At 47.0% G+C, this 25,484-nt stretch overlaps 1 protein-coding gene and 1 pseudogene across 5 annotated transcripts in view; one reads left to right on the forward strand and one right to left on the reverse strand.

Annotated features, from left to right (window-relative positions):
• The window catches only part of BBS4 (Bardet-Biedl syndrome 4), a 41,621-nt gene extending 19,391 nt beyond the window's left edge, over positions 1 to 22,230 (forward strand). Inside the window, exons 7-16 of one of the 5 annotated variants that reach the window (XM_066388541.1) lie at positions 159 to 212; positions 2,057 to 2,184; positions 4,673 to 4,727; positions 6,198 to 6,266; positions 7,119 to 7,271; positions 7,364 to 7,535; positions 9,246 to 9,315; positions 9,896 to 10,037; positions 10,562 to 10,763; positions 22,082 to 22,230. In XM_066388541.1, coding sequence (XP_066244638.1) covers positions 159 to 212; positions 2,057 to 2,184; positions 4,673 to 4,727; positions 6,198 to 6,266; positions 7,119 to 7,271; positions 7,364 to 7,535; positions 9,246 to 9,315; positions 9,896 to 10,037; positions 10,562 to 10,763; positions 22,082 to 22,215 — 1,179 coding nt within the window. In that variant the 3' untranslated portion in view covers positions 22,216 to 22,230. Of the gene's footprint in view, positions 1 to 158; positions 213 to 2,056; positions 2,185 to 4,672; positions 4,728 to 6,197; positions 6,267 to 7,118; positions 7,272 to 7,363; positions 7,536 to 9,245; positions 9,316 to 9,895; positions 10,038 to 10,561; positions 10,764 to 11,479; positions 11,782 to 11,968; positions 13,118 to 22,081 lie in introns of those variants that run through there. The other 4 variants (XM_066388543.1, XM_066388545.1, XM_066388542.1 and 1 more) reach the window with 4 other exon arrangements.
• Positions 22,231 to 25,015: 2,785 nt separating this feature from the next.
• Positions 25,016 to 25,206, reverse strand: LOC136377741 (U4 spliceosomal RNA; annotated as a pseudogene).
• Between the last annotated feature and the right edge of the window lie 278 nt (positions 25,207 to 25,484).

Here is a 25,484-nt window from a genome sequence, read left to right on the forward strand (position 1 = left end):
TTAAATATATTTAAGTATAAAAGCTAGTCAAAAACTAACTGGAGTGCATATGTTAAAGTTTAACCCTTGCTTACCAGTAACAGTCTCTAGCTGTCTGTTGTTTCACTCCAATACTGCTGGAAATTTAACACCTAAGCTGTTTCCTTTCTCTTGTGTAGGAGATCTGTCACAACCTGGGCATTTGCTACATTTATATGAAACAGTTCAGCAAGGTAAGTTGTAGGGATGGTGGCAGCAGCTGGCAGCTGGCTGGTGGTCTCACAAGGGTGCAGTTGTTACATGCGGTGCTGCCAGGGCTCATTTTGTGTTATTCCTCCTGCTGGCAGAGATTGTTGGAAATAAAATTGAAAGTACCATATACACTCATCCCTATTTTTTATTCTCATTTGTTGTTATCCATCCTTTTTTTTTTCTGCTTTTAACAAGAAAATGAAAAATTCTGGAAATATTATGAGGGAATGGTAATCTAATTGTTTTTTTTAATTTTCCAGTATAGAAACAAGTGCTCAACAGAACTTCTCAGAAAGTGTACTCAGTCTTAAACGTATAATCATATCCATGTGAGTGAGCTCTTTCATGCTCTGACAGCAACTGCTTTTAGTTTCCAAGGTCATTGGAGATGGATTTTCAGTTATAAGTGGACGTGAGTTCTGAGAGCTTTAGCTTTTGAGATTATCTTCCATGTGAGAATTTATATTTTACTGTGATTGAGCTGTAGGCTCTTGGCCTCTTTTATTAGATAAAATGCTTGGGCTTACCTTGGCATTCCGATACAAGGAGACATCTACCGATCCTAACTGAGGGATAGACGTAATTACCAAGAGTTCTGAAAGTTAATGATGGAAGCTCTATCATAGCTTAGAGTTTCTTTCATAAAGCTGTCTCTCGGTGCTTGTGAAGTTGTGTTCTCTTCCTCCAGTGCTGACAGGGCTGGGACTCCTCATTGGTTGGTATCCATCTGACAATGTTTAATCTATCCCTCAGGGATGTGAAAAAGATCTGTACATCAGCAGTTGAGGTGTGAGAGTATCTCTTACTCCTGTGGAATATATAATAAATAACTAATATACATAAATTAAAAAAATCTATCTTTAGTGGGCCCTTTAGGTGTTCTGGGCAGATCTACAGTGTTACATACTTGGTTAGGAGGCTTTTCTCCTCAGTATATTCCTAGCCAGCAGACTGCTGTTAACAGGATTATACTGAGCCAAGGGAGAGGTAGGGTTGGTCTCTGGTCAGACCTGTGAAGGAGAAAGAGATTATATTTAGACTTAACTACAAAGCTAACAGAGCTAGCACAGTACATGACATTTATGTAAATACTTGTTGAATCAGTGAATGACTAAGCAAAGCCCCCTTTGTCCATCCACTGGAAAGGATATAAGCTTTTCCGAGCAAGGAGTTTGTTTTGTTAGCTCTGGCATGCCTAGCACCTAGAATACTGACTGAGTGAATAAATGAAAACATTCATTCATCAAAATATTGGTGAGGTGCCTGGCCTGTGGTGGTGCAGTGGCTAGAACATTAACCTGGAATGCTGAGGTCACTGATTTGAAATCTCAGGCTTGCCCAGTCAAGGCACATAAAGAAGCAACTACAATTTGATGCCACCTGTTCCACCCCCCCCCCCCAACCTTTTACTCTATCTCTCTCTTTCTAAAATCAATAAAATCTTAAAAGAAATATTGGTGAGGAACTGAGGTCCCCCTGGGGAAGGTTGTACAGTTGGTCACTGGTGCACTGGGCAGTGCTGAACACTGGTGTAGTATCCCTCTTGACTTGTGAGGTCTGAGTCATGGGTATAATCATCAGGAAGTAGGAAACTCAAAAAGATTAATCATCTTGCTTAAATTCTTCCAAATGGCCCCAGAGGCAACTGCTCCCTATTTCCAGCTGTCCTGTCAGCAAGTACGTGTTTGCTGTGTTTTGTCTGTTGGGGTAGTGAGGGCTGATTGCTGAGACGGGGTGTTCACACATTGGTCCAGCAGGAGTGCTGTACTTCCCTTGTCCTTGCATGGTAGTGACTTGTTTCCCTCTGCCTCATTAATCCTGTCAGGCACAAGACCAGCTGCACCAGGCCCTGCAGCTTAACAGGCACGTGCTGACTTACATAATGCTGGGGAAGATTCACTTGCTGGCAGGAGACCTGGACAAGGCCATCAAAGTCTACAAGACAGCTGTGGAGTAAGTGTGTCTGTTTCATTTACAGCAGAGAAAAACGGAGAAAAAGGGAGCAGGTAAACGAACTCTCAAACCTAAGGCAAGAATATGTATGACTAATAACTATATAGTTGTATGAATTAGAGTAAAGGTTAAGCTAACGTAAAGAGCGTCCAATGGCTTAAGTAAGGAAGATGTGGGTTTTCCCCCCCATTGATTTGAGAGAGAGGAATGCAGAGAGAGGGATTGGGGAGAGAGAAGCATCAACTCAGCATTCCACTTAGTTGTGCACCCATTGATTGCTTCTCATATGTGCCCTGATTGAGGCTCAAACTGGTGACCTTGGGGTTGAGCTGGTGTCCTTGGATCAAGCTGGGACTCCGGGATGGAATTGGTGACTCCAGGGTTGAACTGGCGACCCTGGTGCTCCAGGACAATACTATCCACTTGCCACCAACCAGGGCAGACTTGTGTTTCTTTCTCACTTATCAGTGTAGCTGGTTTAGCCTCGCTGGGTGGTTCTGTACTTCAAGGTCAATGTGGGATCCAGGTTCAGTCCCTAAAGGGTTGTCTTCACCTGCATGATTGAAGTTGACTTACTGTGGCATCCATGTTCTAGGCTGTGGTGGGTAGAGGTGGTACAGGAAACAGTACTGAGTAAACAGCTGGTAGTGCTTTAAACAGCCCAGATGTTGCACATCTTGTTCCTGCTTGTGGTCCATGGTTCAGAATCAGTGAGGTGGCCATACGTGCTTTGGAGGAGGCTCTTGTTAGCATAAGACAAATATCTTGTTTTTTTAAACATCATTAAAGGGTGCCAGACCCCTGTGAGGGAGCTAATCAACCTTCCTAGGCTGGTGTCTGTGTTTCCCCTCTGGAGGCACATGCTAGCTTGCCTTCTCTGTGAAGGCTCTTGTCTTGTTGTAAGTGGGATAACTAGCAAAATGCTCTGGTGTCTCATTTGTTTGGTCACATAATAGAATGCCTAGTCACAGAGTCTGGTATTCCTGGTAATTAGACTACAAACTAAACTTAATTTGTTAATTACATTTTTCTTCTCCCTTAGTAGTAATGTAGTAACTTTTCTGGTTACAGTGGTCCCTTGTCTATCGCGGGGGTTAGGTTCCAGAAACCTCGCGATAGGTGAAAATCTGCTAAATAGCGACTTTATATTTATTTTATTATTTATACATATTTTAAGGCTTTATAAACCTTCCCCACACTCTTATAAACTTTCCCCACACTGTTATTAACCTTATTAACCTTTGGCACACTTTTTTTTTTTTTTTTTGCATTTTTCAGAAGCTGGAAACAGGGAGAGACAGTGAGACAGACTCCCCCATGCGCCTGACCGGGATCCACCCGGCACGCCTACCATGGGGCGATGCTCTGCCCACCAGGGGGCGATGCTCTGCCCATCCTGGGCATCGCCATGTTGCGACCAGAGCCACTCTAGTGCTTGAGGCAGAGGCCACAGAGCCATCCCCAGTGCCCGGGCCATTTTTGCTTCAATGGAGCCTTGGCTGCGGGAGGGGAAGAGAGAGACAGAGAGGAAGGCGCGGTGGAGGGGTGGAGAAGCAAATGGGCGCTTCTCCTATGTGCCCTGGCCGGGAATCGAACCCGGGTCCCCCGCACACCAGGCCGACGCTCTACTGCTGAGCCAACCAGCCAGGGCCTAATTAATATTTTTTTATATTTTTATATTTTCAGTTTTTTAGGTTAGAAAATGCTTATTTTACCACAAAAATAATTAAAATGATAAATATATAAAAATACCTATGTACCGCAAAATCCTGCGATATAGCGAAAAATTTGTGATACAAAATTAGATATATACAATTTAAAAATCTGCGATACAGTGAGACCACGAAGAGTGAACCGTGATATGGTGAAGAACGAGTATATATTAGTCACAACACAGCTTGCTTTCTTTAGTCACATTTTCTGTCCAAAAAGATATAAAAATCACTTGATTTGTTAAGTTAAAAGAGAGACTTTTGTGATCAAAAGGCTAAGTTTATACAGACAAGTAGGCACATTAAGTTCTGTGGGGCTGGTGGAAGCCTTGATATTTGACCCCTGCCTTCTAGAAATTTGCTTCCATAAATCTGGAGGGTAAAATTCTTCCAGTGTCTGGTCAAGGACTTAAGTCACAAAAATTTCCAAGGCAGAAAAGGAGCCAGTTGAGCATTTGGAACCTCACTGAGAATGTGGAAACCCACAGGTTGGAGATCATGTTTTGGTTGGGGTATGGATTCTCTCAGATTTGTGGGATTGACTTAGTTTGGGGGAGGGAAGTAATCAAAATGGGTATAATGGCAGAGAGTGAAGGACAAACACTCAGATGAACTGAGTAAGCTCTGTTTGGTAGCTTCTGGCTGGGGCTTTGGCCTCTCTGATTCTGGTCCCCATAGGGGATCAGCACCCTACCTTATTGCTTAGAAGCACGAGATGTTGTCACTGTGCATGTGCTTCAATGTCCCATTCACATCTGTTTCCCTGTGTGCTGCAGGTTCTCACCAGAAAATACAGAACTTCTTACGACTTTAGGATTACTCTACCTACAGGTAAGAACTTTACTCGCACATGCATGGATGTTAGACATGTTTTTGGTTTTATGGGCGTTGTGGTTTCCCTGCATTTTCATTTTACTTTAACACATTTTACTAAAGGTCATATGTAGCACATAAACCTTACTCATTTCATTATTATATATTTTTATATGTTAAAGGAATTAACTTAATTTTCTACATTCAAATCAGAAATGCAATTATAGGTTTTTTTGTTTGTTTTTATTCAGTGAGGAGGTAGGCAGAGATAGACTCCTGCATGAGCCCTGACTGGGATCCATCCAGCAAACCCATCGGGGTGATGCTCTGTCCATCTGGGGCCCTTGCTCTGTTGCTCAGCAACCGAGCTCTTAGTGCCTGAGGTGGAGACGATGGACCCATCCTCAGTGCCAGCATCAGTGAGCTATGGTTGCAGGAGGGGTGGTATTGTGTGGAGGAACTGACTCAAGTAAGCGCATTCGGGGTGTTTTGGGGAGTAACTGATTCGAGTTAGGGCTATCAGGCTTTGGGCAAAGGCCGTTTCTGTTCCTTCAGCCCAGCCAGGTCCTATAGGAAGGAGAAGATAGCACTGTCTAGCATAAGAAGTCTGTTTCCTCTCCCCTCCATATTCCTGAGTGTGAATGAAGTTCTTTTAGCTCAATTATTTCTTTTTATCAGCCTGAGAACTAGGGCCTTGGAGTCCTGGAGGGGCCTTTATCTGCCCCATTCCCCCATCAACTTCCCAAGTTCCCTGCTCAGCAGATCTTGCCTCTGGCTCTGCCTCTGTGGTAACCTTTCTGTCTGTTTCCTTTTTCTTTAAAAGGAATTAGGAATTTGCTTGGCCAGGCGGTGGCGCAGTGGATAGAGTGTTGGACTGGGATGCGGAAGGACCCAGGTTCGAGACCCCGAGATCGCCAGCTTGAGCGCGGGCTCATCTGGTTTGAGCAAAGCTCACCAGCTTGGACCCAGGGTTGCTGGCTCAAACAAGGGGTCACTTGGTCTGCTGTAGCCCCCTGGTCAAGGCACATATGAGAAAGCAATCAATGAACAACTAAGGTGTCGCAACGAAAAACTGATGATTGATGCTTCTCATCTCTCTCTGTTCCTGTCTGTCTGTCCCTATCTGTCCCTCTCTGACTCTCTCTCTGTCCCTATAAAAAAAAAAAAGGAATTAGGAATTTAACCCTGGGCCTTCCTGGCTTTGGTTTGGGAGGTTGGCCCCAGGGGCAATGAGGCTAACTAGAGCCCATTTCCTGCCAAGAGACATTAGTGTGGAGCAGCACTTGTGTGGCAGAAATGGTTCTTGGCAAATAGATACTTTACTTTTATCAGGGTACAAATGTGGGGATTTTTAGTATACTTTTTCTGTCTAATATCCATAGCTCTCATTTTGTTAAGAAAATTTTAAAAAGCCAGGGTGCTTCAGGGTATGATTGGCCAGCTCCCTAAGTGCCACCTCCCCTGACTCTTGTATACTTTTTCTGCAAGCTTGGTATTCACAAGAAGGCATTTGAACACCTGGGAAACGCACTGACTTATGACCCCACCAACTACAAGGTACTGCGGGCTGCCCAACTGCTCCTAGAGGTGATCTGGCCCTAGAAAGCATTTTGAATACCTGAAAAATTACCTTTTTCTTAGAAAAAATTATAAATAAACATGGCTCTTCTTATTTGAAAATACTGTAAAGTCAACACTTATTTGTTGTGCTTATTTTCCAAAAGAGCACATTTATGGGAACAAGCCTGTAATTTATGCAGAAAGCTTAGCAAAGCTTCTACAACTATTGTCAAAAATACTGCCAGAGAAATGACTTCTAGATTCTAAATGAACTTGCAACTACAGTTCTTGTCCAGATACACCTTTAGGGCTGCTAAGGTCATCAAGTGGGTGAATGTCATTGAGGGAGATTCAGAAAAACTGGCTGCAAGGGGTATGGACTCAGTCCTGTCGTGCATCCATAGTGGACTGACCTCATTAGCCCCCTCCTGACATGTGGACTGATGAAGCCGGGACTGGTGATGTCCTGTGGCAGAAGGAGCTATACCTTAAGTGGCAAAGAAAGGAGTATTTGAGTTGCCTGAAGCAGCACTTGGTGGACCAACTAGGGACAGCAGAGAACAGAGTAAAGGCAGTATTTACTTTAAAGGGCTCTGATGCTCTACTGCCTTCTGTGGTGAGAAGTAGGAAACAAATGAGCTGGGCAAAGTCAGTGATGTTTTCTCTCTTCTTTTTCTATACCATGCCAGAGAGCCACAGTGTGGCTGTCTTAATACCTTGACTATATTATGTTGTCCCTGGGAGTGTTTCAGTCACACTATACAGAGTAGCTACACCCAGGAAGACCCCTCATGGCCACAGCCTTTGGGAATGACTGAAGGGTTGGCTTCCCCCGTTTCATGTTTTCAGGCCATCCTGGCAGCCGGCAGCATGATGCAGACCCACGGAGACTTTGATGTTGCCCTCACCAAGTACAGAGTTGTAGCTTGTGCTGTCCCAGAAAGTCCTCCACTCTGGAATAACATTGGGCTGTGTTTCTTTGGCAAGAAGAAATATGTAGCAGTGAGTGTCTCCTTGCCCTCCCTGCTGTGCTCATGCGTGCTGCGTTGGGTCGGCCTGGCGTGTCCCTCAGTGAGTGCTCCTCTCTCCTGTAGGCTATCAGCTGCCTGAAACGAGCAAACTACTTAGCACCCTTCGATTGGAAGATTCTCTACAACCTGGGCCTTGTCCATCTGACCATGCAGCAGTATGCGTCAGCTTTCCACTTTCTCAGTGCCGCCATCACCTTCCAGCCGAAGATGGGGGAGCTCTACATGCTCCTGGCTGGTAAGGGGTGGTGTAGGGGACCCTCTCCTCAGTCTGCACAAGGGGAAAGATTTAGAGTCACTGGAGGCCAGCGGCTAATATCCCAGAGAAGCTATTCCTTGGCAGATCCTACAGGAATCTGGAGTGCTGTGTGAGAGTTTAGAAAACAAGGGGAAGATGACAGAGCACTTGGTTGCTTCTAACTTGGGAATTTCACTCAGACACCCAACAGGTTAAATTAAGATCATCCCTAGTTTATCTTCCACCAAATGTTTTCCCGTGTCTCAACAATTCTTATATCTAAATATAAGCCCCGCTAAGTTCCAGATATCATCAAGTGTAAGAGATAGATCGTATAGCCTCACCAGGCGGTGGCGGCGCAGTGGCTAGAGTGTCAGATTGGGACATGGAGGACCTAGGTTTGAAACCCCAAGGTTGCTGGCTTGAGCGCGGGTTCATCTGGTTTGAACACAGTCTCACATGACTCCACGGTTGCTAACTGGAAGCCCAGGGTTGCTGGCTTGAGCAAGGGGTCACTCGGTCTGCTGTAGTCCCCTCCCTGGTCAAGGCACATATGAGAAAGCAATCAATGAACTAAGGAGCTGCAGTGAAGAATTGATGCTTCTCATCTCTCTCCCTTCCTGTCTGTCTATCCCTATTTGTCTCTCTCTGTCTCTGTCAGAGAAAAAAAATAGATAGATCTTACAGGGTTGATGGGGGGATTGCATGATTAAATAACCAATGAATATTAACTATTGGCTTCATTGTTAGTTACTATAATACAGAAGAATTGACTAAATATTATTTCTAGGGGATACTTCTCTGTACACTAAGTTTAATAAATGTAAGCCCCATAGCAGTTTGCATGTTCTCATTGACATTGGTCTTCAGGTGCATTTTTGGGTCATTATTGCGGGGTTCTTAACTTACAAGAGAAAGGTTACAAGAGCAAATTGAGTGGTGGTTATTTGGGGGTAGCCTGAACACAAAGCGAGTCTAGTTCTAATGGGGATAGGAATGTAAACAGATGGCCAGCACCATGAGGCACAGGTAGCAAGTCTAACGTCACAAAGTGGAGGGCCTTTACATGTTCTGGAGAATAAGCTGGGATTCAATCACTTAGAATGGCTGAGGGGCCACTGAACAACGGGCATGCAGCCATGAACTTGCATGACATACCCTGCCATCAGTAGGTAACAGTGTCACAGAATGTGGTGGGGGATGCATCAGGGAAGTTTGGGGTCAGATGATGAAGGGCCACGAGTATAGTGCAAGGACTGTAGGCTTTGTCCTGAAGGCTGTGTTCTTACAGCTGTGTTCCTGGAGCTCCTCTTAAGCGTCTGGTAGAAGTGAGAGCATGCATTGGGATGGTAGGAAGGGCGGGGCTTCCAGAGCAGCTCTGTTATTTTATAGGTGAGGCTCAGAAAATACTGATTAAAAACTTGAGAGAGTCCTGGTGCTAAACAGTTTAAAGATTATGGTTACGGATGATGGAGGACAGTGAGGATTCTTAGATGGGAAAGTGACTGGTTCAGATTTGTCTGTACTGTGAAGAGGGGACTGTTGAAGACAACATTGGGTATCGAAGTGGAGTGATTGGGTAGATGGTGCCCAGAGCTGAAGGTAAAGGAGCAGTCACAGTTGGGGGCTGAATAAACTGGAATGAAACAGGAAAAGCCTCTGCTTTCTAAGCCAGGCTTCCCAGCACCGTCCTCACTGTCTTTGTTGCAGTGACTCTGACCAATCTGGAAGATGTAGAGAATGCCAAGAGAGTTTACGCAGCCGCAGTCCGCCTGGATAAGTAAGTTGCTCCGCTGGGAATGTACTGGGGGGGGGGGGAGGGGGCTCTCCCACACCACCAGGTGGCGCCAGAGCTGGCTTTGCCTGCATCAGCTCCCCACACCCCTGATGCTTGCTCCCCATGGCCTGTGCAGGGCCGAGTGCGGGAGGATGTGGTACTGAGCATGCAGAAGCTTGGTGGGAGCAACACAGGCACTTCCAGTCAGGATGCCAGAGAAGATCAGAGCCGGCAGGGGGCTTGGGTCTGGATGTGACTCTGGGCTCAGCTTAGTCTCAGGTGAATGTGACTCTCGGGGTTTATCCCCCTGGCATTGCTAGGCAGCAGGGTAGGGATCTCTTCCTCAGCAGCCCTGGTGGTCTCTGTTCAGGGCTGACATGACAGACTGAGTCCCCACACCTGCTTTGCCAGTTGGGTGGTTCTTCCTTGATTCTCTCCCATGAATCCATGCAGCATGTGTTCTTAACTTGCTATAGACTGGAGAATCTCTGCTTACGGTTTGTTTTGTTTTTGTGTAATGAGTTTCTATACATGACCATTTGTTGCAAAGCCTGCGTTCCACAGAACTGTCTGTTTACCACAGGTGTAACCCTCTGGTGAACCTGAACTACGCCATACTGCTCTACATGCAGGGCGAGAGGGGGGCCGCACTGGCCCAGTGCCAGGAGATGGAGGAGAAGGTCCGCCTGCTCAGGGACAACAGCTCTCTGGAGTTCGACTCTGAGGTTTGTCTTTTATTAGCTGTCATGAGTCATAAGCAAGCTGTCAGGAAACTCTGGAATCCAGCCCAAGTAATCCAGATATAACCTATTATAAGTTCATGCCTCTTTTGGCTTTGACATTCCTAGCAGCATGAATTATTCAACTAATAATAACATGAGAGAAAACTTTACTAGAAATTAATAGTAAGAGGACATTCAGGCTTCTCAGTCTGTTATCGGTAATACAACTCCTCTGAGTTGAGGTCTTTGTCTCTTGGTAGCTTCTTCCCACTTCTGTGGGAAAGGTGGAATTTAGCCCAATGACACACCAAACTTGAATTGTTGGGTTTGAGATCCTGATGAACTCTCTTGTCATCCACTAAGGGCAGTTTATGTTTTCTGCTGTTTGACAATGACTTCCTCTCTCAAATGCCAGTACCAGTAGTCACTATTTCAGATAAAACCCATTTGGAGGCCTAGGAAGAGGTGGGTAGACTTGTCTCTGCCAGTCATAACTTGATTCTTCTTTCTTCCCATGTGGGTACAAGATGGTGGAGATGGCTCAGAAACTGAGGGCTGCTCTCCAGGTCGGGGAGGCACTGGTCTGGACTAAACAAGTGGAAGATCCCAAATCAAAACACCAGACCCCTTCAACCAGCAAAGCTGCCAGTTTCCAGCAGTCCCTGGGTTCTAACCAAGCTCTGGGACAGGCAATGTCTTCAGCAGCTACACACAGGAAGCTCCCTTCAGGTAGGAAGTTACACAGTGCCATGAAGCCCTTGTGGGCACAGCCACATGTGCCAGCAAATAGGTCACAGCTTTGAGTAAAGCCTGCACTTGTTAGACTCAGAACATGTCCAATGTCATGTGCCCAGAAGGGAGGAAAAAGCTACAGGTGGCCACATTGGCACTCGTTTCTTTAAGGCAAGTTGTGTGTTAGGTAGCAGTTGCTGGCAGGCTTAATTGGATGGTTAATAACACTGGGTCTTTACAATATTCAAGTTTAGAAATGCATTACAGTACTTTCTTTTAGGTAGTCCTGCTTTAATCCTCACTGCCTTATCGTAAATTGGCATGGCACAGGTAATTAAAGATTTCTTTCAGCTTGACTGGTGGTGGCACAGTGGATAGAGCATCGACCTGGGTTGCTGAGGACCCAGGATCAAAACTCTGAAGTTGCCAGCTTGAGCACGCAATCATTGACATGATCTATGGTTGTTGGCTTGAGGCCAAAGGTCACTGACCTGAAGCCCAAGGTCGCTGGCTTGAGCCCAAGGTTGCTGGCTTGAGCCCAAGGTTGCTGGCTTGACAAAGGGGTCACTGGATTGGCTGGAGCCCCCTGGTCAAGGCATATATGAGAAGCAGTCAATGAACAATTCAAGTGCTGCAACTACAAGTTGATGCTGTTCATCTCTCTCCCTATCTGTCTGTCCCTGTCGGTCTCTCTCTCAAAAAACACAACCAAGCCTGACCTGGTGGTGGCGCAGTGGATAGAGCGTCAGACTGGGATGCGGAAGGACCCAGGTTCGAGACCCCAAGGTCGCTGGCTCCAGCAAGGGGTTGCTTGGTCTGCTGAAGGCCCGCGGTCAAGGCACATATGAGAAAGCAATCAATGAACAACTAAGGTGTTGCAATGCGCAATGAAAAACTAATGATCGATGCTTCTCATCTCTCTCCGTTCCTGTCTGTCTGTCCCTGTCTATCCCTCTCTCTGACTCACTCTCTGTCTCTGTAAAAAATAAATAAATAAAATTAAAAAAAAAAAAAATCTCTTAAAAAACACAACCAAAACAAAATGAAAATATTTCTTTCAGTGAGTCATTGAAGGCAAACTCAACTATTGCTTTATTTCTTCAGTTACAGTTTAACTTCACAGCGGTAAAGATAACACCGCAGAAACTACAGGGTTTCTTGAAATTTAAGAGTGAAAATAATGATTTCTTTTGGAATTGTAGAGCTGAGGACTCAAGCCACCATCTCTTCCCCTGGATCCAGAGCACACTATGGAAGCATGTCCCACTGAAGCACCAGCACAGATATGATAAAAACAGCAGTAGGATGACCCCAGATTAGGGATTTCTTTGGCGAGGATGAACCAGATTAAGAAAGGTCACATGATACAAGTGGAGTGGAGGCCAGTATGTTCCTGGGCACCACAGAACACAGTGTGTTGTGACAATCATGAGGAGCCTGAGGCCTCTGCAAACCCTATTGGCCCCATCACTCAGGAAATAGAAGCGAGCCCAGACAGCCCCTCTAAGACGTGAGAGCAAGGCTCATGGCTCTATGCATGTAGCTCCAAGAGCCAGCAGTGTACATGATGCTGTTTGCCTTTGAAAGGACTTTTATTTCCTGGCTGACTGACCCCTTCCTTTGTAGGAGGAAAGTTGGAGGCAGATTTTGTTCAGTAGTCTTGTCATGAGGAACCCTTTGCTTAGCTGAGGTGATTCTCAGGCTATGGGGCAAGCCCCCAAGGCAAAAATATCATGCATTTATAATTTAGCTCTAATAGTCTTGATTTAAAAGAAAAAAAATGATGAAAAAACTCTGTGAATTGAAGTTGAACCTGTTGAGTATCCTAGTTGCAGTTGTCCAAGGGAATGCAGAACCTGTCCCTTGAGAGGTTGGAGTCTGGAGCCAGATCCTGTCGGCGTGATGAGAAGCAGGAGGCGGGCCATCTGGGGTAAGCACTGAGGACTGAAAAGAGGAAGAACTTAACCGACGAATATTAAGACAATCAGTGATGAGATGCTGTCAGTACATGATCTGTACATATTTTTCTAGAATAAAGACTATCGTTATCCCTTCGGGAAACGTTATTTGATAGATACGTGAATTCCAAACTGCCCTCTTGATGTTCCGCTTATCTGTCAGACCTCACCCTTATTGGACTATCACCCCTGAGACAGAGGAATTCCACAAAGCTGACAAGCTGCCCCAAGGAGGGGCTCTGGACATACCAGGACTTTTGATTCAACACCCACATGCTCGAAATTTTTCTTGACCCCATATAATTTGTCCCCCTAGCTTGTACTGGTGCATTTCTCCCAGAGGAGTGCCCCGGCAGGTCTTTCTCTAATAAAGCCTGCACACCTGGTGATCGAGTGCCGTCTCAGTCTTACATTATTCAGGTATAAAAATGAAAGGTCACAATAAAAACTTTTAAAAAGAACTGATGATCATGGTTTTTCCCTTCCCTGTTTGTCAGCCGAGTTTGAGACTGGAGAAGGACCCTTATGCTAAGTTCCTGCTAGAGTTTGCTTCAGGGCCAGTCCCTATTTTGTACTTAAAACGCCTTTTTATCACCATAATTTGAAGGTGGAGGACTGACCTAATGGCAGACCTACCTATGTTTAGAGTTCTTTATGTTATGACTGGGTCTGTTTTGACAATGAAGCCACAGCTAACTGAGCAGAAAACTCTTCAGTTCTCCTATCTGAGAAATAAACAGTAAGGGAACAGCAGTGATACCCTGGCCCCTGTAGCTGGTGTGTGCCAGAACTGAGATTTGTACTCAGAGCAACTGAGAGAGCTCACTTCTCTATCAGTGTGGAGTCTCATGTGCCTGTGTGTTGCGAACCAGGTCCATTCCTGAGGGAGAATAGTGGGGGATGAAGAAATAAACACAGACAAAATATGGGATTGGGAGGTCTTCTGCAGGCTGATGACCTACAAAAGCCCCAATATTTGCAGTCAACTTTATTTTATAATGCAGAGAACAAAGCTGTTTGCAGCTTGGGTATTACCGGGAACTTTAGCAAGGAAGTCTCCAATACAGAGTCATGCATAACATCTTAACTAGCAGTTCCTAACAAAGGATAGGAGGAAGGGAATATAGATTGCCTTTAGCAACTCAATCAAGCAAGGAATGTGAGGGAAGGCTATAAGGACTTTGTCAGTTTACAACCTGTCTTCTGCACCTTGTGACTGAAAATATCTTGGTGAGAAATAGGGTGTAAAGTAAGACAAGGTGGAGAAGAGGAAGGAGGTGTGAGAGAGATGTGGGAGGTAAACTCTACGCAAACCGGGACTGACAGAAAGTGGCAAGTAACAGATGAGGATGTATGACCATTGCTGGGGAGTTACACAAATCACAGAGGAACACTGCGGGACTGGAGTTGGGTGTTGTGGAGGTTGGTTGTGCCCTTATTTATCTTTGAGACATCAAATGCTGACAGCTATCAGACACTTGTACAGCTAGATTTCAGGTGTGGAATCTGGCTTGAAGATTAAGATTCATGATTAATTTGGATTTGGGTGATGGTTGAAAACACAGACTTGAAAGTAGTCATCCAAGGAAAGCTAGGACTAGGACGATGGGGGACCAGAAATGAAAACCCAACGCCGAAAGGGAGAAGAGCCCACAAAGGAGACAAGAGAAGCAGCTGATACAATGAAGGCAAAGGAAGTTCAGGAAGGGAATGACCAATCCCACTGAACCCTTTGAAGAGAGAGGGGCTGTAGCCTCATTATATAATATAGGAGGAAGCAGAGATTGGGAGAGTCAAAAGGAATTTTGCAAGGTAAGTGTTGGAATCCATGGGAGTCCAAAAAGACCAGAGTAACAGGCTTTATTGGAAGGAAGAAAGGAACCCTGCCAGGCACTTCTCTGGGGAGAAGGGGCTCCAGTTACAGACTAGGGGTGAATTTTACAGCGTTTGGTAGAGCCTAAGGGGGTACTGAGTCAAAAGTTCTGGAATGTTCCCTTTTACGTTTTTACGATTTCAGCTTTCTGGAATGCTCCTTCTTGGGCGGTTGATCAGCTTCCTGGAACTCTTCTGCCTCAGGGGCGATTGTCCAGTAAGTAAGGGTGAGGTCAGGCAGCCAGGTGGAACAACAAAAGGGCAGTTGGAATTTCATATATCTATCAGTAAGTGACAATTAGAATTTGAACCCAGGTCAGGATGCAGAGCTTCCACTCTTAACCATTAACTACCAAGCAGTGCTGTACTTTTGGTGAACACAAAGGCTTGGAGACTGAAGGAGTGGAGACTGCACTGCTGTTATGGCAGAGTGAATGGAAGAGAGCATTTCAGAGGGCACAACTGAATTTATTATGCTAATCTGAGAAAATTTTAGCATTTGAGGAGACAAAGGGAAAAAAGGTCTTTTTTTTTTTTTTTTTTTTTTTTTTTACAGGGACAGAGAGTCAGAGGGACAGACAGACAGGAACGGAGAAAGATGAGAAGCATCAATCATCAGTTTTTCGTTGTGACATCTTAGTTGTTCATTGATTGCTTTCTCATATGTGCCTTGACCGCGGGCCTTCAGCAGACTGAGCAACCCCTTGTTTGAGCCAGCGACCTTGGGTCCAAGCTGGTGAGCTTTTTTTTTTGCTCAAGCCAGATGAGCCCATGCTCAAGCTGGCGACCTCGGGGTCTCAAACCTGGGTCCTCCGTGTAGCATGCACCAGGTACAATAACAGACGTCAGAGACTTTCAGGAATATAGATGTTTCTTTCTTTTTTTTTTTTTTTGTATTTTTCTGAAGCTGGAAACGGGGAGAGACAGTCAGACAGACTCCCGCATGCACCCAACCGGGATCCACCCAGCACGCCCACCAGGGGCAAAGCTCTGCCCACCAGGGGGCGATGCTCTGCCCCTCTAGGGCGTTGCTCTGTTGCGACCAGAGCCACTCTAGTGCCTGGGGCAGAGGCCAAGGAGCCATCCCCAGCGCCCGGGCCATCTTTGCTCCAATGGAGCCTCAGCTGCGGGAGGGGAAGAGAGAGACAGAGAGGAAGGAGAGGGGGAGGGGTGGAGAAGCAAATGGGCGCTTCTCCTGTGTGCCCTGGCCGGGAATCGAACCCGGGACTTCTGCACGCCAGGCCGACGCTCTACCACTGAGCCAACCGGCCAGGGCCAGATGTTTCTTTATTGGCCAGTTTAACCTGCGCAGGGGCGAATTCCCAGGTGTCCAGAGACACCTTACTCACAAGGAGCTACAAACGGGAATTGCGCCTGGCGCTTACAGCTAGTTCCTTATATATCCTAAGTAAGCAAGCATAATACAGAAGCAGATGTGGTGGTAACCTATTCGCTAAGGGGGCTGCACATAGCATAGCAACAGGGGCTGGGTCTAGCTCATTGGCGAATTCCAAACAAACTTCTGATAAGGGTCTTTAACCAATGGAATGCAAACGTTTTTCTTTGTTCTCAGCCTCACAGGGTCCCTATCTGTCTCTGCTTCTTGAACGACCTTGGGCATGGTATTCCTAACAGAACAGGAGCAGGACCTGCCTGTAACCCTTAAATTCCCTGTTCCATCAGTGCCCTGCCTATATCCTATTATTTTAGATATTCTGATCTTCTCTTGGTCCTTACATTCCCTACTCCTGTTAGGGCATAAATCAAACCCTTGATTCTTCATCAGAAGGAAGGATGGTATAGGTAGGTTGAGATAGGACCATTACTTTTACAGTCTCAATTCTCTTTTTAATAAATGTGAGGAGTTTATTAGAAATTACAGGCCCAACAGTAAGAGTTAACAAAAGTATTAGTAATGGCCCAGCAATTGTAGATATGAGGGTAGTTAGCCATGGAGAGGTCTTGAACATAGAGACATACAGCCTGGGTTATTTTTTTTTTAACTTTTTTTATTTTTTAACCTGTTTGCTAATACTTTAATATTCTCCCTAATTATTCCAGAATGATTAGTATAAAAACAACATTCTTTACCTAAGGCAGCACATAATCCTCCTTGTTTGAGGAAAAGGAAATTGAGCCCTCTCTGGTTCTGTAAGGCTACTTCTGCTAAAGAATCTATTATGCTTTTCTAAGAAAATTACCTGGTTCTGAAGTATGGCAATGTCCCTATAAAAGGTATGGGACAACTGTTTTAAATTCAAGTCCCCTTGAATTAGAGCAGCAGCTCCTACTGCTGCTGATCCTACAACACCTATAGTGGCTATGATAGGTATTAGAGTGGGAGCTTGTTTTTCTCTTCTTAGAGGTGGCATAAGGAGGAAATCAGGATTGCCTCCATATAGATACACTTGAGGGATGATGTATGCATTTATACAGAGCTCAGGTTTTGTAGGAACAATACATTTGAATATACCTTGGGTATACACAAACCATAATCCTTCTGGTGCTTTTATTACCTTAGGTTTTTCTGGATCACTAACCAGAATTTCTTGATTAAGACAATAATCGCTCTAATTAGAATTAATTACAGTAAAATTAGCTATGGGATAACAAGTCCCTTTTCCATGGAATTCAGCTAAGGTGAGAGATCCCCCCAGAAAAACAATCTTTTATTTGGTCCTGTTTTCCAGTATTGGGAGGGATTATAGTACTAGGAACTAAATTTCCTCCTTCTGATGTATTAGCCCCTATCCCAATGTAAAAAGGGGGGTTTAGGGCTAAGGCATAGTCAGCAAGACTCAGTGATATTAGGTTGAGTGTTATTAAAGTAAGTAAACACTTTGTCTAATAATCCCAGTTCTTCCTGTTCTCCGTTAAGTAACGGATGGACAGTGTGATAGGGTGCTTTATAATCTGTTCTTCCTGGTACATTATATGAAGTTGGACTAACTAAGTCTATTTTGCTTGTGGAAGAACTGGTCAAGGAAGTGGCTGATGGTTTGGGCACTCTAGGGGCTAGCTTATTCTTTTCCCCTTCAAAGAGAAGCTTATTCTTGGTGGGTAATAGTAAAGAAGGTTCCTGGATCTGCACCTTCGATATAAAGTCTTATTGCCCATGTTTTTCCCTTACTCCAACTTGGGTCTTGTGGCCTTTTGATGGTAACAATGATAGGGTTACAATTGTTTATAGAATACTGGTAATCCCTTTCATTATTAGGCCTTTTCCCTCCAAACTCAGGCGGAAGAGATCTATGTCTGGGTCAGATTTAGATGGCTTCCATTGGGAAGCAAGTGTTTCACAACCCCATGCCTTACAATAATAATCAGCAGTAGATCCACAAGTGTGGCGTCGCCCTGGAAGAGGCTCAGGGCACACATAATGTGGAGTATACCACAATGCCCTATTATGGCGAGAGGGTGTACACACTTCAACATTTTCTATTTGTGGTGAGCCTAAAGGCGTTCTAGGTTTCCATCCCACATACCTGCGTGCTGTGGGGGAATTACAGAATTCATTATCAAAGAACTTTGAAAAATCTACTCTGAAAGTTACTTGGTTACCCCATGTTTTTTTTTGTGCTATTACTGTTCCATCAGCTGTCCTAATTAATACCCTGTTTTTTATTATTATTATTTTAGTTCCTTACTGGGTAAATTACACAGAGTTATTAGTCCTAAATGGAGGAGAAGGTGAGCTTTAAAGGCTCTCCAGGGGTCTGACCTGCCATTTCTGGGGTCCTTCGTCGGGTGGTTGGGCTGGCTTCACGTGGGAGAGGTGGATTCAGTAGGGCTTTTCAGCTACCCGGACTGCAGAAGGGATGCTGAGCAGTACCTGGAACGGTCCTTGCCACCGCGGCTCTAGGTTCCCTCGTCGGTGGTTAAGAATCCAAACCCACTGCCCAGGGTCCGGTGGCGAGAGCCTCTGGGTGTTGTCTCCCGATGCTGCAGTCCTTTGCTCCCGCAACTCCCTTACTTCTCTCTGAATCTGCTGCAATGCCTGTAGGGACTTGAGGAAGTTATGATTAGACACTTCTATTTCCTCTCTGGTGAGCTGGGGAACCAGAGGAACTGGTTGTCCAAACATGAGCTCATAGGGAGTCCACTTATTTTTTTTTTCTTTCTTTTTTTTTGTTTGTTTGTTTGTTTTTTTCCGAAGCTGGAAACAGGGAGGCAGTCAGACAGACTCCCGCATGCGCCCAACCGGGATCCACCTGGCATGCCCACCAGGGGGCGATGCTTTGCCCCTCTGGGGGGTCACTCTGTTGCGTCCAGAGCCATTCTAGCGCCTGAGGCAGAGGCCACAGAGCCATCCCCTGCGCCCGGGCCATCTTTGCTCCAATGGAGCCTCGCTGCAGGAGGGGAAGAGAGAGACAGAGAGGAAGGAGAGGGGGAGGGGTGGAGAAGCAAATGGGCGCCTCTCCTGTGTGCCCTGGCCGGGAATCGAACCCAGGACTCCATGCACGCCGGGCCGACGCTCTACCGCTGAGCCAACTGGCCAGGGCCCACTTATTAATGTAAGGTGTACATCTAACCCGGAATAGGGCAAAAGGGAGTAACTCTACCCAGTTTTCGCCGGTCTCCTCCTTCAACTTAATCAAAGTTTCTTTCAAAGTCCTATCCATTCTTTCTACTTGCCCTGAGCTTTGAGGCCTGTAAATACAATGTAATTTCCAATCAATTCCTAGCCTCTTAGCTAACTCCTGGGAAATCTTAGAGATGAAAGCTGGTCCATTATCAGATCCTATAGCTATGGGGATCCCATATCTAGGGATGATCTCCCTTAGCAGAATCTTACAAACTGTGGAAGCAATTTCACCCTTGGTGGGAAAGGCCTCTGTCCATCCTGTGAAAGTATCTATTAGTACAAATAGATATCTGAATTCTATTTTCCCTGGAGTCATCTCTGTAAAATCTATTTCCTATAATTTTTCTGGGCACTTTCCCCTATACCTAACTAAAGGGGGAGCTTCTTGTTAATGGCATTGACCTTAGTAAGTACAAGCCTTACATCTAGAAACTATAGATTGTACTATGTTTCTAATCTGGGGTCCCAAGTAGTACTTCTTTATTTATATATATATATATATATATATATATATATATATATATATATATATATATATATTTATTTATTTATTTTTTGTATTTTTCTGAAGCTGGAAACAGGGAGAGACAGTCAGACAGACTCCCGCATGCACCCGACCAGGATCCACCCGGCACGCCCACCAGGGGGCGATGCTCTGCGTGACCAGAGCCACTCTAGCGCTTGGGGCAGAGGCCAAGGAGCCATCCCCAGTGCCCGGGCCATCTTTGCTCCAATGGAACCTTGGCTGCGGGAGGGGAAGAGAGAGACAGAGAGGAAGGAGGGGGGGGTGGAGAAGCAAATGGGCGCTTCTCCTATGTGCCCTGGCCGGGAATCAAACCCGGGTCCCCCGCACGCCAGGCCGACGCTCTACCGCTGAGCCAACCGGCCAGGGCCCCAAGTAGTACTTCTTGACAAGTTGTTCTAGCTTGTTCTGCCCTAGATGGGAACTTGCGTGGATTTCCTTTACAATTTCTCCTATAACTCCTTGGGGTAGGTATAGTCTAGTATCTGGAAGTTCTATCCATCCTTGCTTATTCTTTTTACCCCCTAATTGCCTTCCCTCTTGTTCTTCTTCAGGAGCATACTTAGGGTCTGGAGGCAGCAAGGGTTGAGGCAAGAGCAGAAGAATGTCTGCAGTCCCTCCTTCCGCAGCTTCTCTGGCAGCCATGTCAGCAAAACGGTTTCCTTGAACAATGGGAGAGTCCCCCTTTTGATGTCCTTTGCAATGAATTATGGCTACTTTAGAGGGAAGCCAAATGGCATCAAGCAGGGCTAAGATCTCAGTCTTATTTTTAATTTCTTTTCCTCCTGCTGTTAGTAAGCTTCTTTCTTTGTAAATGGCACCGTGAATGTGGGCAGTGGCAAAGGCATACCTGCTGACCGTGTAAATGTTGACTATTTTGCCCTCAGCTATCCGGAGGGCCTGTGTCAGTCCAATTAGCTCTGCTCGCTGCGCAGACGTACCTTTTGGCAATGCCCTTTGCCACAAGACACTGTTCTGGGTGGTTACAGCTGCTCCTGCATATCTCTGTCCATCTCAGACATAGCTGCTTCCATCAGTGAACAGCGTGAGGTCCGTCTTCTCATAGGCCTGGTCCTGAAGGTCCGGTCTGGCCCCTGTGACAGTGTCCAGTATCTGTCTGCAATCATGTTAGTAAGCCTCTTTCTTTGTAAATGGCACCGTGAATGTGGGCAGTGGCAAAGGCATACCTGCTGTATGTGTAAATGTTGACTATTTTGCCCTCAGCTATCCGGAGGGCCTGTGTCAGTCCACTGTTGGGTCTGGCAAAGGTAGCAAGGTGGCAGGGTTTAGGGCTGCTGTTTGCAAAAACTGCACTGCCGGGGGATTCAATAGCTATGCCTGGTACTGTGTCAGGTGAGCATTTGAAAGCCACCTATCCGGTGGGGCTCGCAGCACTTGTTCTAGATAATGTTCTCTAATTACCTGAATGTCCTGACCCAATGTCAGTTTATTAGCTTCTTTGACTAGGGTTGAGGTAGCAGCAAGTGCCCTCAGGCAAGTTGGCCAGCCAGACGCTACGGGGTCTAGCTTCTTGGACAGATATGCTATGGGCCTCTTCCATGGCCCAAGCTCTTGGCTAAGGATTCCTAAGGCTACCCCTCCCTTTTCAGCAATGTACAGCTGGAAGGGTTTGGCCATGTCTGGTAAGGCCAACGCTGGGGCAGCTGCTAGGGCCTCCTTCAGTGTCTGGAAAGCCTTTCCTTGTCTGTCCAAATAAACTGTTCTTCTTTGCCCCGAGTCAACTCGTGTAGAGGCCTGGCCAGCTCTGCAAACCCTAGTATCCAAAGTCTGCAATAGCCTACTGCTCCCAGAAATTCTCGTACTTGCCTCTTGGTAGTGGGCTCTGGGATCTGTAACACAGTCTGAATCCTTTGACTGGATAATGTCCTTTGTCCCCCTTGTAAGTTATATCCCAGATAACTTACAGTTTGGGTGACAATCTGGGCCTTCTTGGCAGAGACTCGATACCCCATCTGCTGGAGGTCCTGGAGCAGGTTTAGGGTGGCCTCCTTACATTGTTCTTCTTCTGCTGCAGCGATGAGGAGGTCATCTACATGTTGGAATAGCACAACTGACGGGTGGGCAGTGCAAAACCCCTGCAAGTCCTTGCTCAAAGCTTCATTAAAGATAGTGGGGGAGTCCTTGAACCCTTGGGGAAGCCTGGTTCATGTATACTGCCCCACTAGTCCATTCTCCGGATCATTCCATTCAAAAGCAAATATTTCCTGGCTCTTGGGGGCCAATGGAATACAGAAGAAAGCGCCCTTCAAATCTAGTACTGGTAATAGATATGAGTAGGGGGCAAAGAGCTTAGCAAAGTGTAGGGATTTGGCACTGTGGGGTGAATAGTCTCTACCCAGGTGTTAACTTCTCGCAGATCCTGCACAGGGCGATAGTCCTGGGTCTCAGGCTTCTGGACTGGGAGCAAAGGTGTGTTCCAGGCTGACTGGCATTCCCGGAGGATACCTGCTGCTAATAAGCGCTTCAAATGCTGTGCTATGCCTTGCTTAGCCCATGCAGGTATGGGATATTGCCTTACCCACCCTGGGCTAGCGGTGCTCAGCAACTGCACTATGACAGGTGGCTGATGAGTGGCTAGGCCTGGTGGGTTGGTTTCTGCCCACACCCCGGGCACCTTTTTTTTTTTTTTGCAACTCCTCTGGAACCCGGATAGTTTCGTCCTTACCTTCCTGGAGTGCTGCTAACAGATATTCTTCAGATATGGGCACCGTTACCTCTAGGCTGCCTCCTTTGCTCTGCCAACCTCCAGATCATCCCTGTTAATATATACTTTCTGGGCTATTTCTAATAGCTTACTCTTATTTTCTCCTTCAAATCTCTTTATCTTCTGTAAGCTTTTTCCTAATATCTGAAGCGGCCTGAGTCACAAAGGCTATATCTACTAGTCTCCTGTTCTCTTCTGCCTCAGGATCTAGAGGGGTATATACTCTATATAAGCCTCTATGAGTCTTTCTAGAAAGGCTGCTGGGGATTCCTCTCTTCCCTGGATGACTTCACTAACCTTACTAAAGTTAGTGGGTTTCCTGGCTGCTGCCTTTAAGCCCCGTAACAGAGCCGGGCGGTACTGAAAGAGTGCCTCCCTTCCCCCAGCGGTATTAGGGTCCCAGGTAGGAGGTTGAGATGGGAGAATGTCTTTTACTTCCCTTCTTCCCTCCCGAGTTTCCCTTTCCTCTCCCAATACCGCCTTAGCAGCTTCTTTCATTCTTTTTTTTTTTTTTTTCTTCTGTAGTAAAAAGAGTTTGGAAGACCTGTTGACAATCATCCCACGTTGGCTGGTGGGTCCTAAAAACGGTCTCAAGCAAGGATATTAATCCCTGCGGTTTCTCAGAAAAGGGAGGATTTTGATGTTTCCAATTGTATAAGTCACTGGAAGAAAAAGGCACATAAATAAAACGAGGGGGCGCGCGTGAGCCGGCATCGGGTGCTGGCGGCGCTTATCAGAGAGACAAGATGGAGGCTGGGTTTTGTTTCCTTTGGGGTTTTACTCCGTACTATCACCGACTAGGGGAAATGGCACCTCTGAATCTAATTTTGTGGGATTTCTAACGTTCTTGGGTGGGAGAGCGCGGGGCGGTGCAGGGAGCGAACCTGGGCTAGGGCCCGGAGGCGCGCAGGCGACACACGTGAAGCCCAGGTCCTATGCCAGCGCGGGCGGGCCTTAGCGACCCTAAATTGTCACATGCCCCGCGGCCGCCTACACCCGAAGACGCACTTCCCCACCCTGTTCTGAGCACTGGCCCCCAATGGGGAAAGTCCCTTGGGGAGTAGGACCCGGCAAGTGGACCTGCGGTCACCCCTTCCTCGAACCTCCGAGCAACAGGTCTGCACCCTCCTGGGCCGCGCCAGAACAGGGGCGCCCCCAACCCACCAACGTCGCCCCCAGCCTGGTCCCCTCGCTTGGGCTGGGGACTCCCTACTTCCTTAACAGTTTCTGCGCCTCGGAAACACAGCAGCCGGGCACCACTCCACCGCGGGCCGCCGCGCAGCCACTGGGTCCCGGGCCGGCCAGCCGGCGCCCGGGGATGAATGGGGCTCCCCCACGGGGGAGCCTACGGCTCCTCACATTGGCCCACAACCCCAGGGGCGGCAGACAAAGGGGGCCGGGGGAATAGGTCCAGTGCCTCCCTAAACTTACCGGACGCCTCCCTCTACCCAAAACAAAGGATTCCCCGCCAGACTCCGCCCGCGCCCTATGCACCGGCACTTCGGAGAACAGCCACACCAGGGTATTATTGTTCGGCCTGCAGGGTGCGCGCCGCACCCCAGCCTGAGCCCGTAGGACAGTTGGGGACCTGCCCCTCCAGACCTCCTGCGACGGGTGGAGCAGACGGGCGCCCCGAGCCGCGGCCAGGCCCCCCAGCCCGAGAAGTTTGCGCCCCCTCCCCGTGCCGCCCGCCTGCCGCCCCGCGCACTCACCTCACCGCAGGCAGGACAACTTGTGGGGCGCCGCCGCGCCCAGCCAGAGTGAGCCGCCCCGAGGAATCCCGGCGCCCCGAGCAGCCACACGCCGCCCCTCCTTAGGCAACCTGGTGGTTCCCCGCTCCCAGGAGGTCACCATATTGATGCCGAACTTAGTGCGGACTCCAGATCGGCATAGCGCACTTCAGCCCAGAACTCCTGGGCTCAAGCGATCCTCCTGCCTCAGCCTCCCGAGTAGCTGGAACTACAGGCGCGCGCCACCACGCCCGGCTTCTCAGTGGCGATATTAATCCACACATCTAGATACAGGCACCATAACACAGGGAACACACTTGTTTCTCTCACACTCAACTCAGTCATTCAGGCTCAGACAAAACACAGCACAGCGCAGCGCAAAAAGGATTCCTAATGTGACCGGTCACTTCTGAGTTTGAGTTAACAAATCCAAATATCCAAATTTCAGAGGGCGGAGTCCCGCCTCTGAAAGCCCTGGGTGGATTACCGGCAGCGTCCTACCTACCACCTCAGGAATGTGCGCTCTAGAGCTCAAAGGCCTCTGACCCAAACCTCCGCCAAGGGAGAATCCCGGGCGAGCCCCCAGTGTGTAGCATGCACCGGGTACAATAACAGACGTCAGAGACTTTCAGGAATATAGATGTTTCTTCATTGGCCAGTTTAACCTGCGCAGGGGCGAATTCCCAGGTGTCTGGAGACACCTTACTCACAAGGAGCTACAAACGGGAATCGCGCCTGGCGCTTACAGCTAGTTCCTTATATATCCTAAGTAAGCAAGCATAATACAGAAGCAGATGTGGTGGTAACCTATTCGCTAAGGGGGCTGTACATAGCATAGCAACAGGGGCTGGGTCTAGCTCATTGGCGAATTCCAAACATAAACTTCTGATAAGGGTCTTTAACCAATGGAATGCAAACGTTTGTCTTTCTTTGTTCTCAGCCTCACAGGGTCCCTTATCTGTCTCTGCTTCTTCTTTTTTTTAAAATTAGCAATAATCGCACCTCGGATAAACCTCATTGGCTACGATACTGCCACTGCGCAAAGCTTGTCTCTGCTTCTTGAACGACTTTGGGCATGGTATTCCTAACAGAACAGGAGCAGGACCTGCCTGTAACCCTTAAGTTCCCTGTTCCATCAGTGCCCTGCCTATATCCTATTATTTTAGATATTCTGATCTTCTCTTGGTCCTTACACTCCGCATCCCAGTCTGATGCTCTATCCACTGCGCCACCGCCTGGTCAGGCAAAAGAGGTCTTTTTTTTTGTATTTAGAAATTGAATTAAGAAATTTAAATGAGTGCGCTTTACTTGTTTCAATTCAAATT

The sequence above is a fragment of the Saccopteryx leptura genome, chromosome 6, assembly GCF_036850995.1.
Source record: "Saccopteryx leptura isolate mSacLep1 chromosome 6, mSacLep1_pri_phased_curated, whole genome shotgun sequence".
Lineage (NCBI taxonomy): Eukaryota > Metazoa > Chordata > Mammalia > Chiroptera > Emballonuridae > Saccopteryx > Saccopteryx leptura.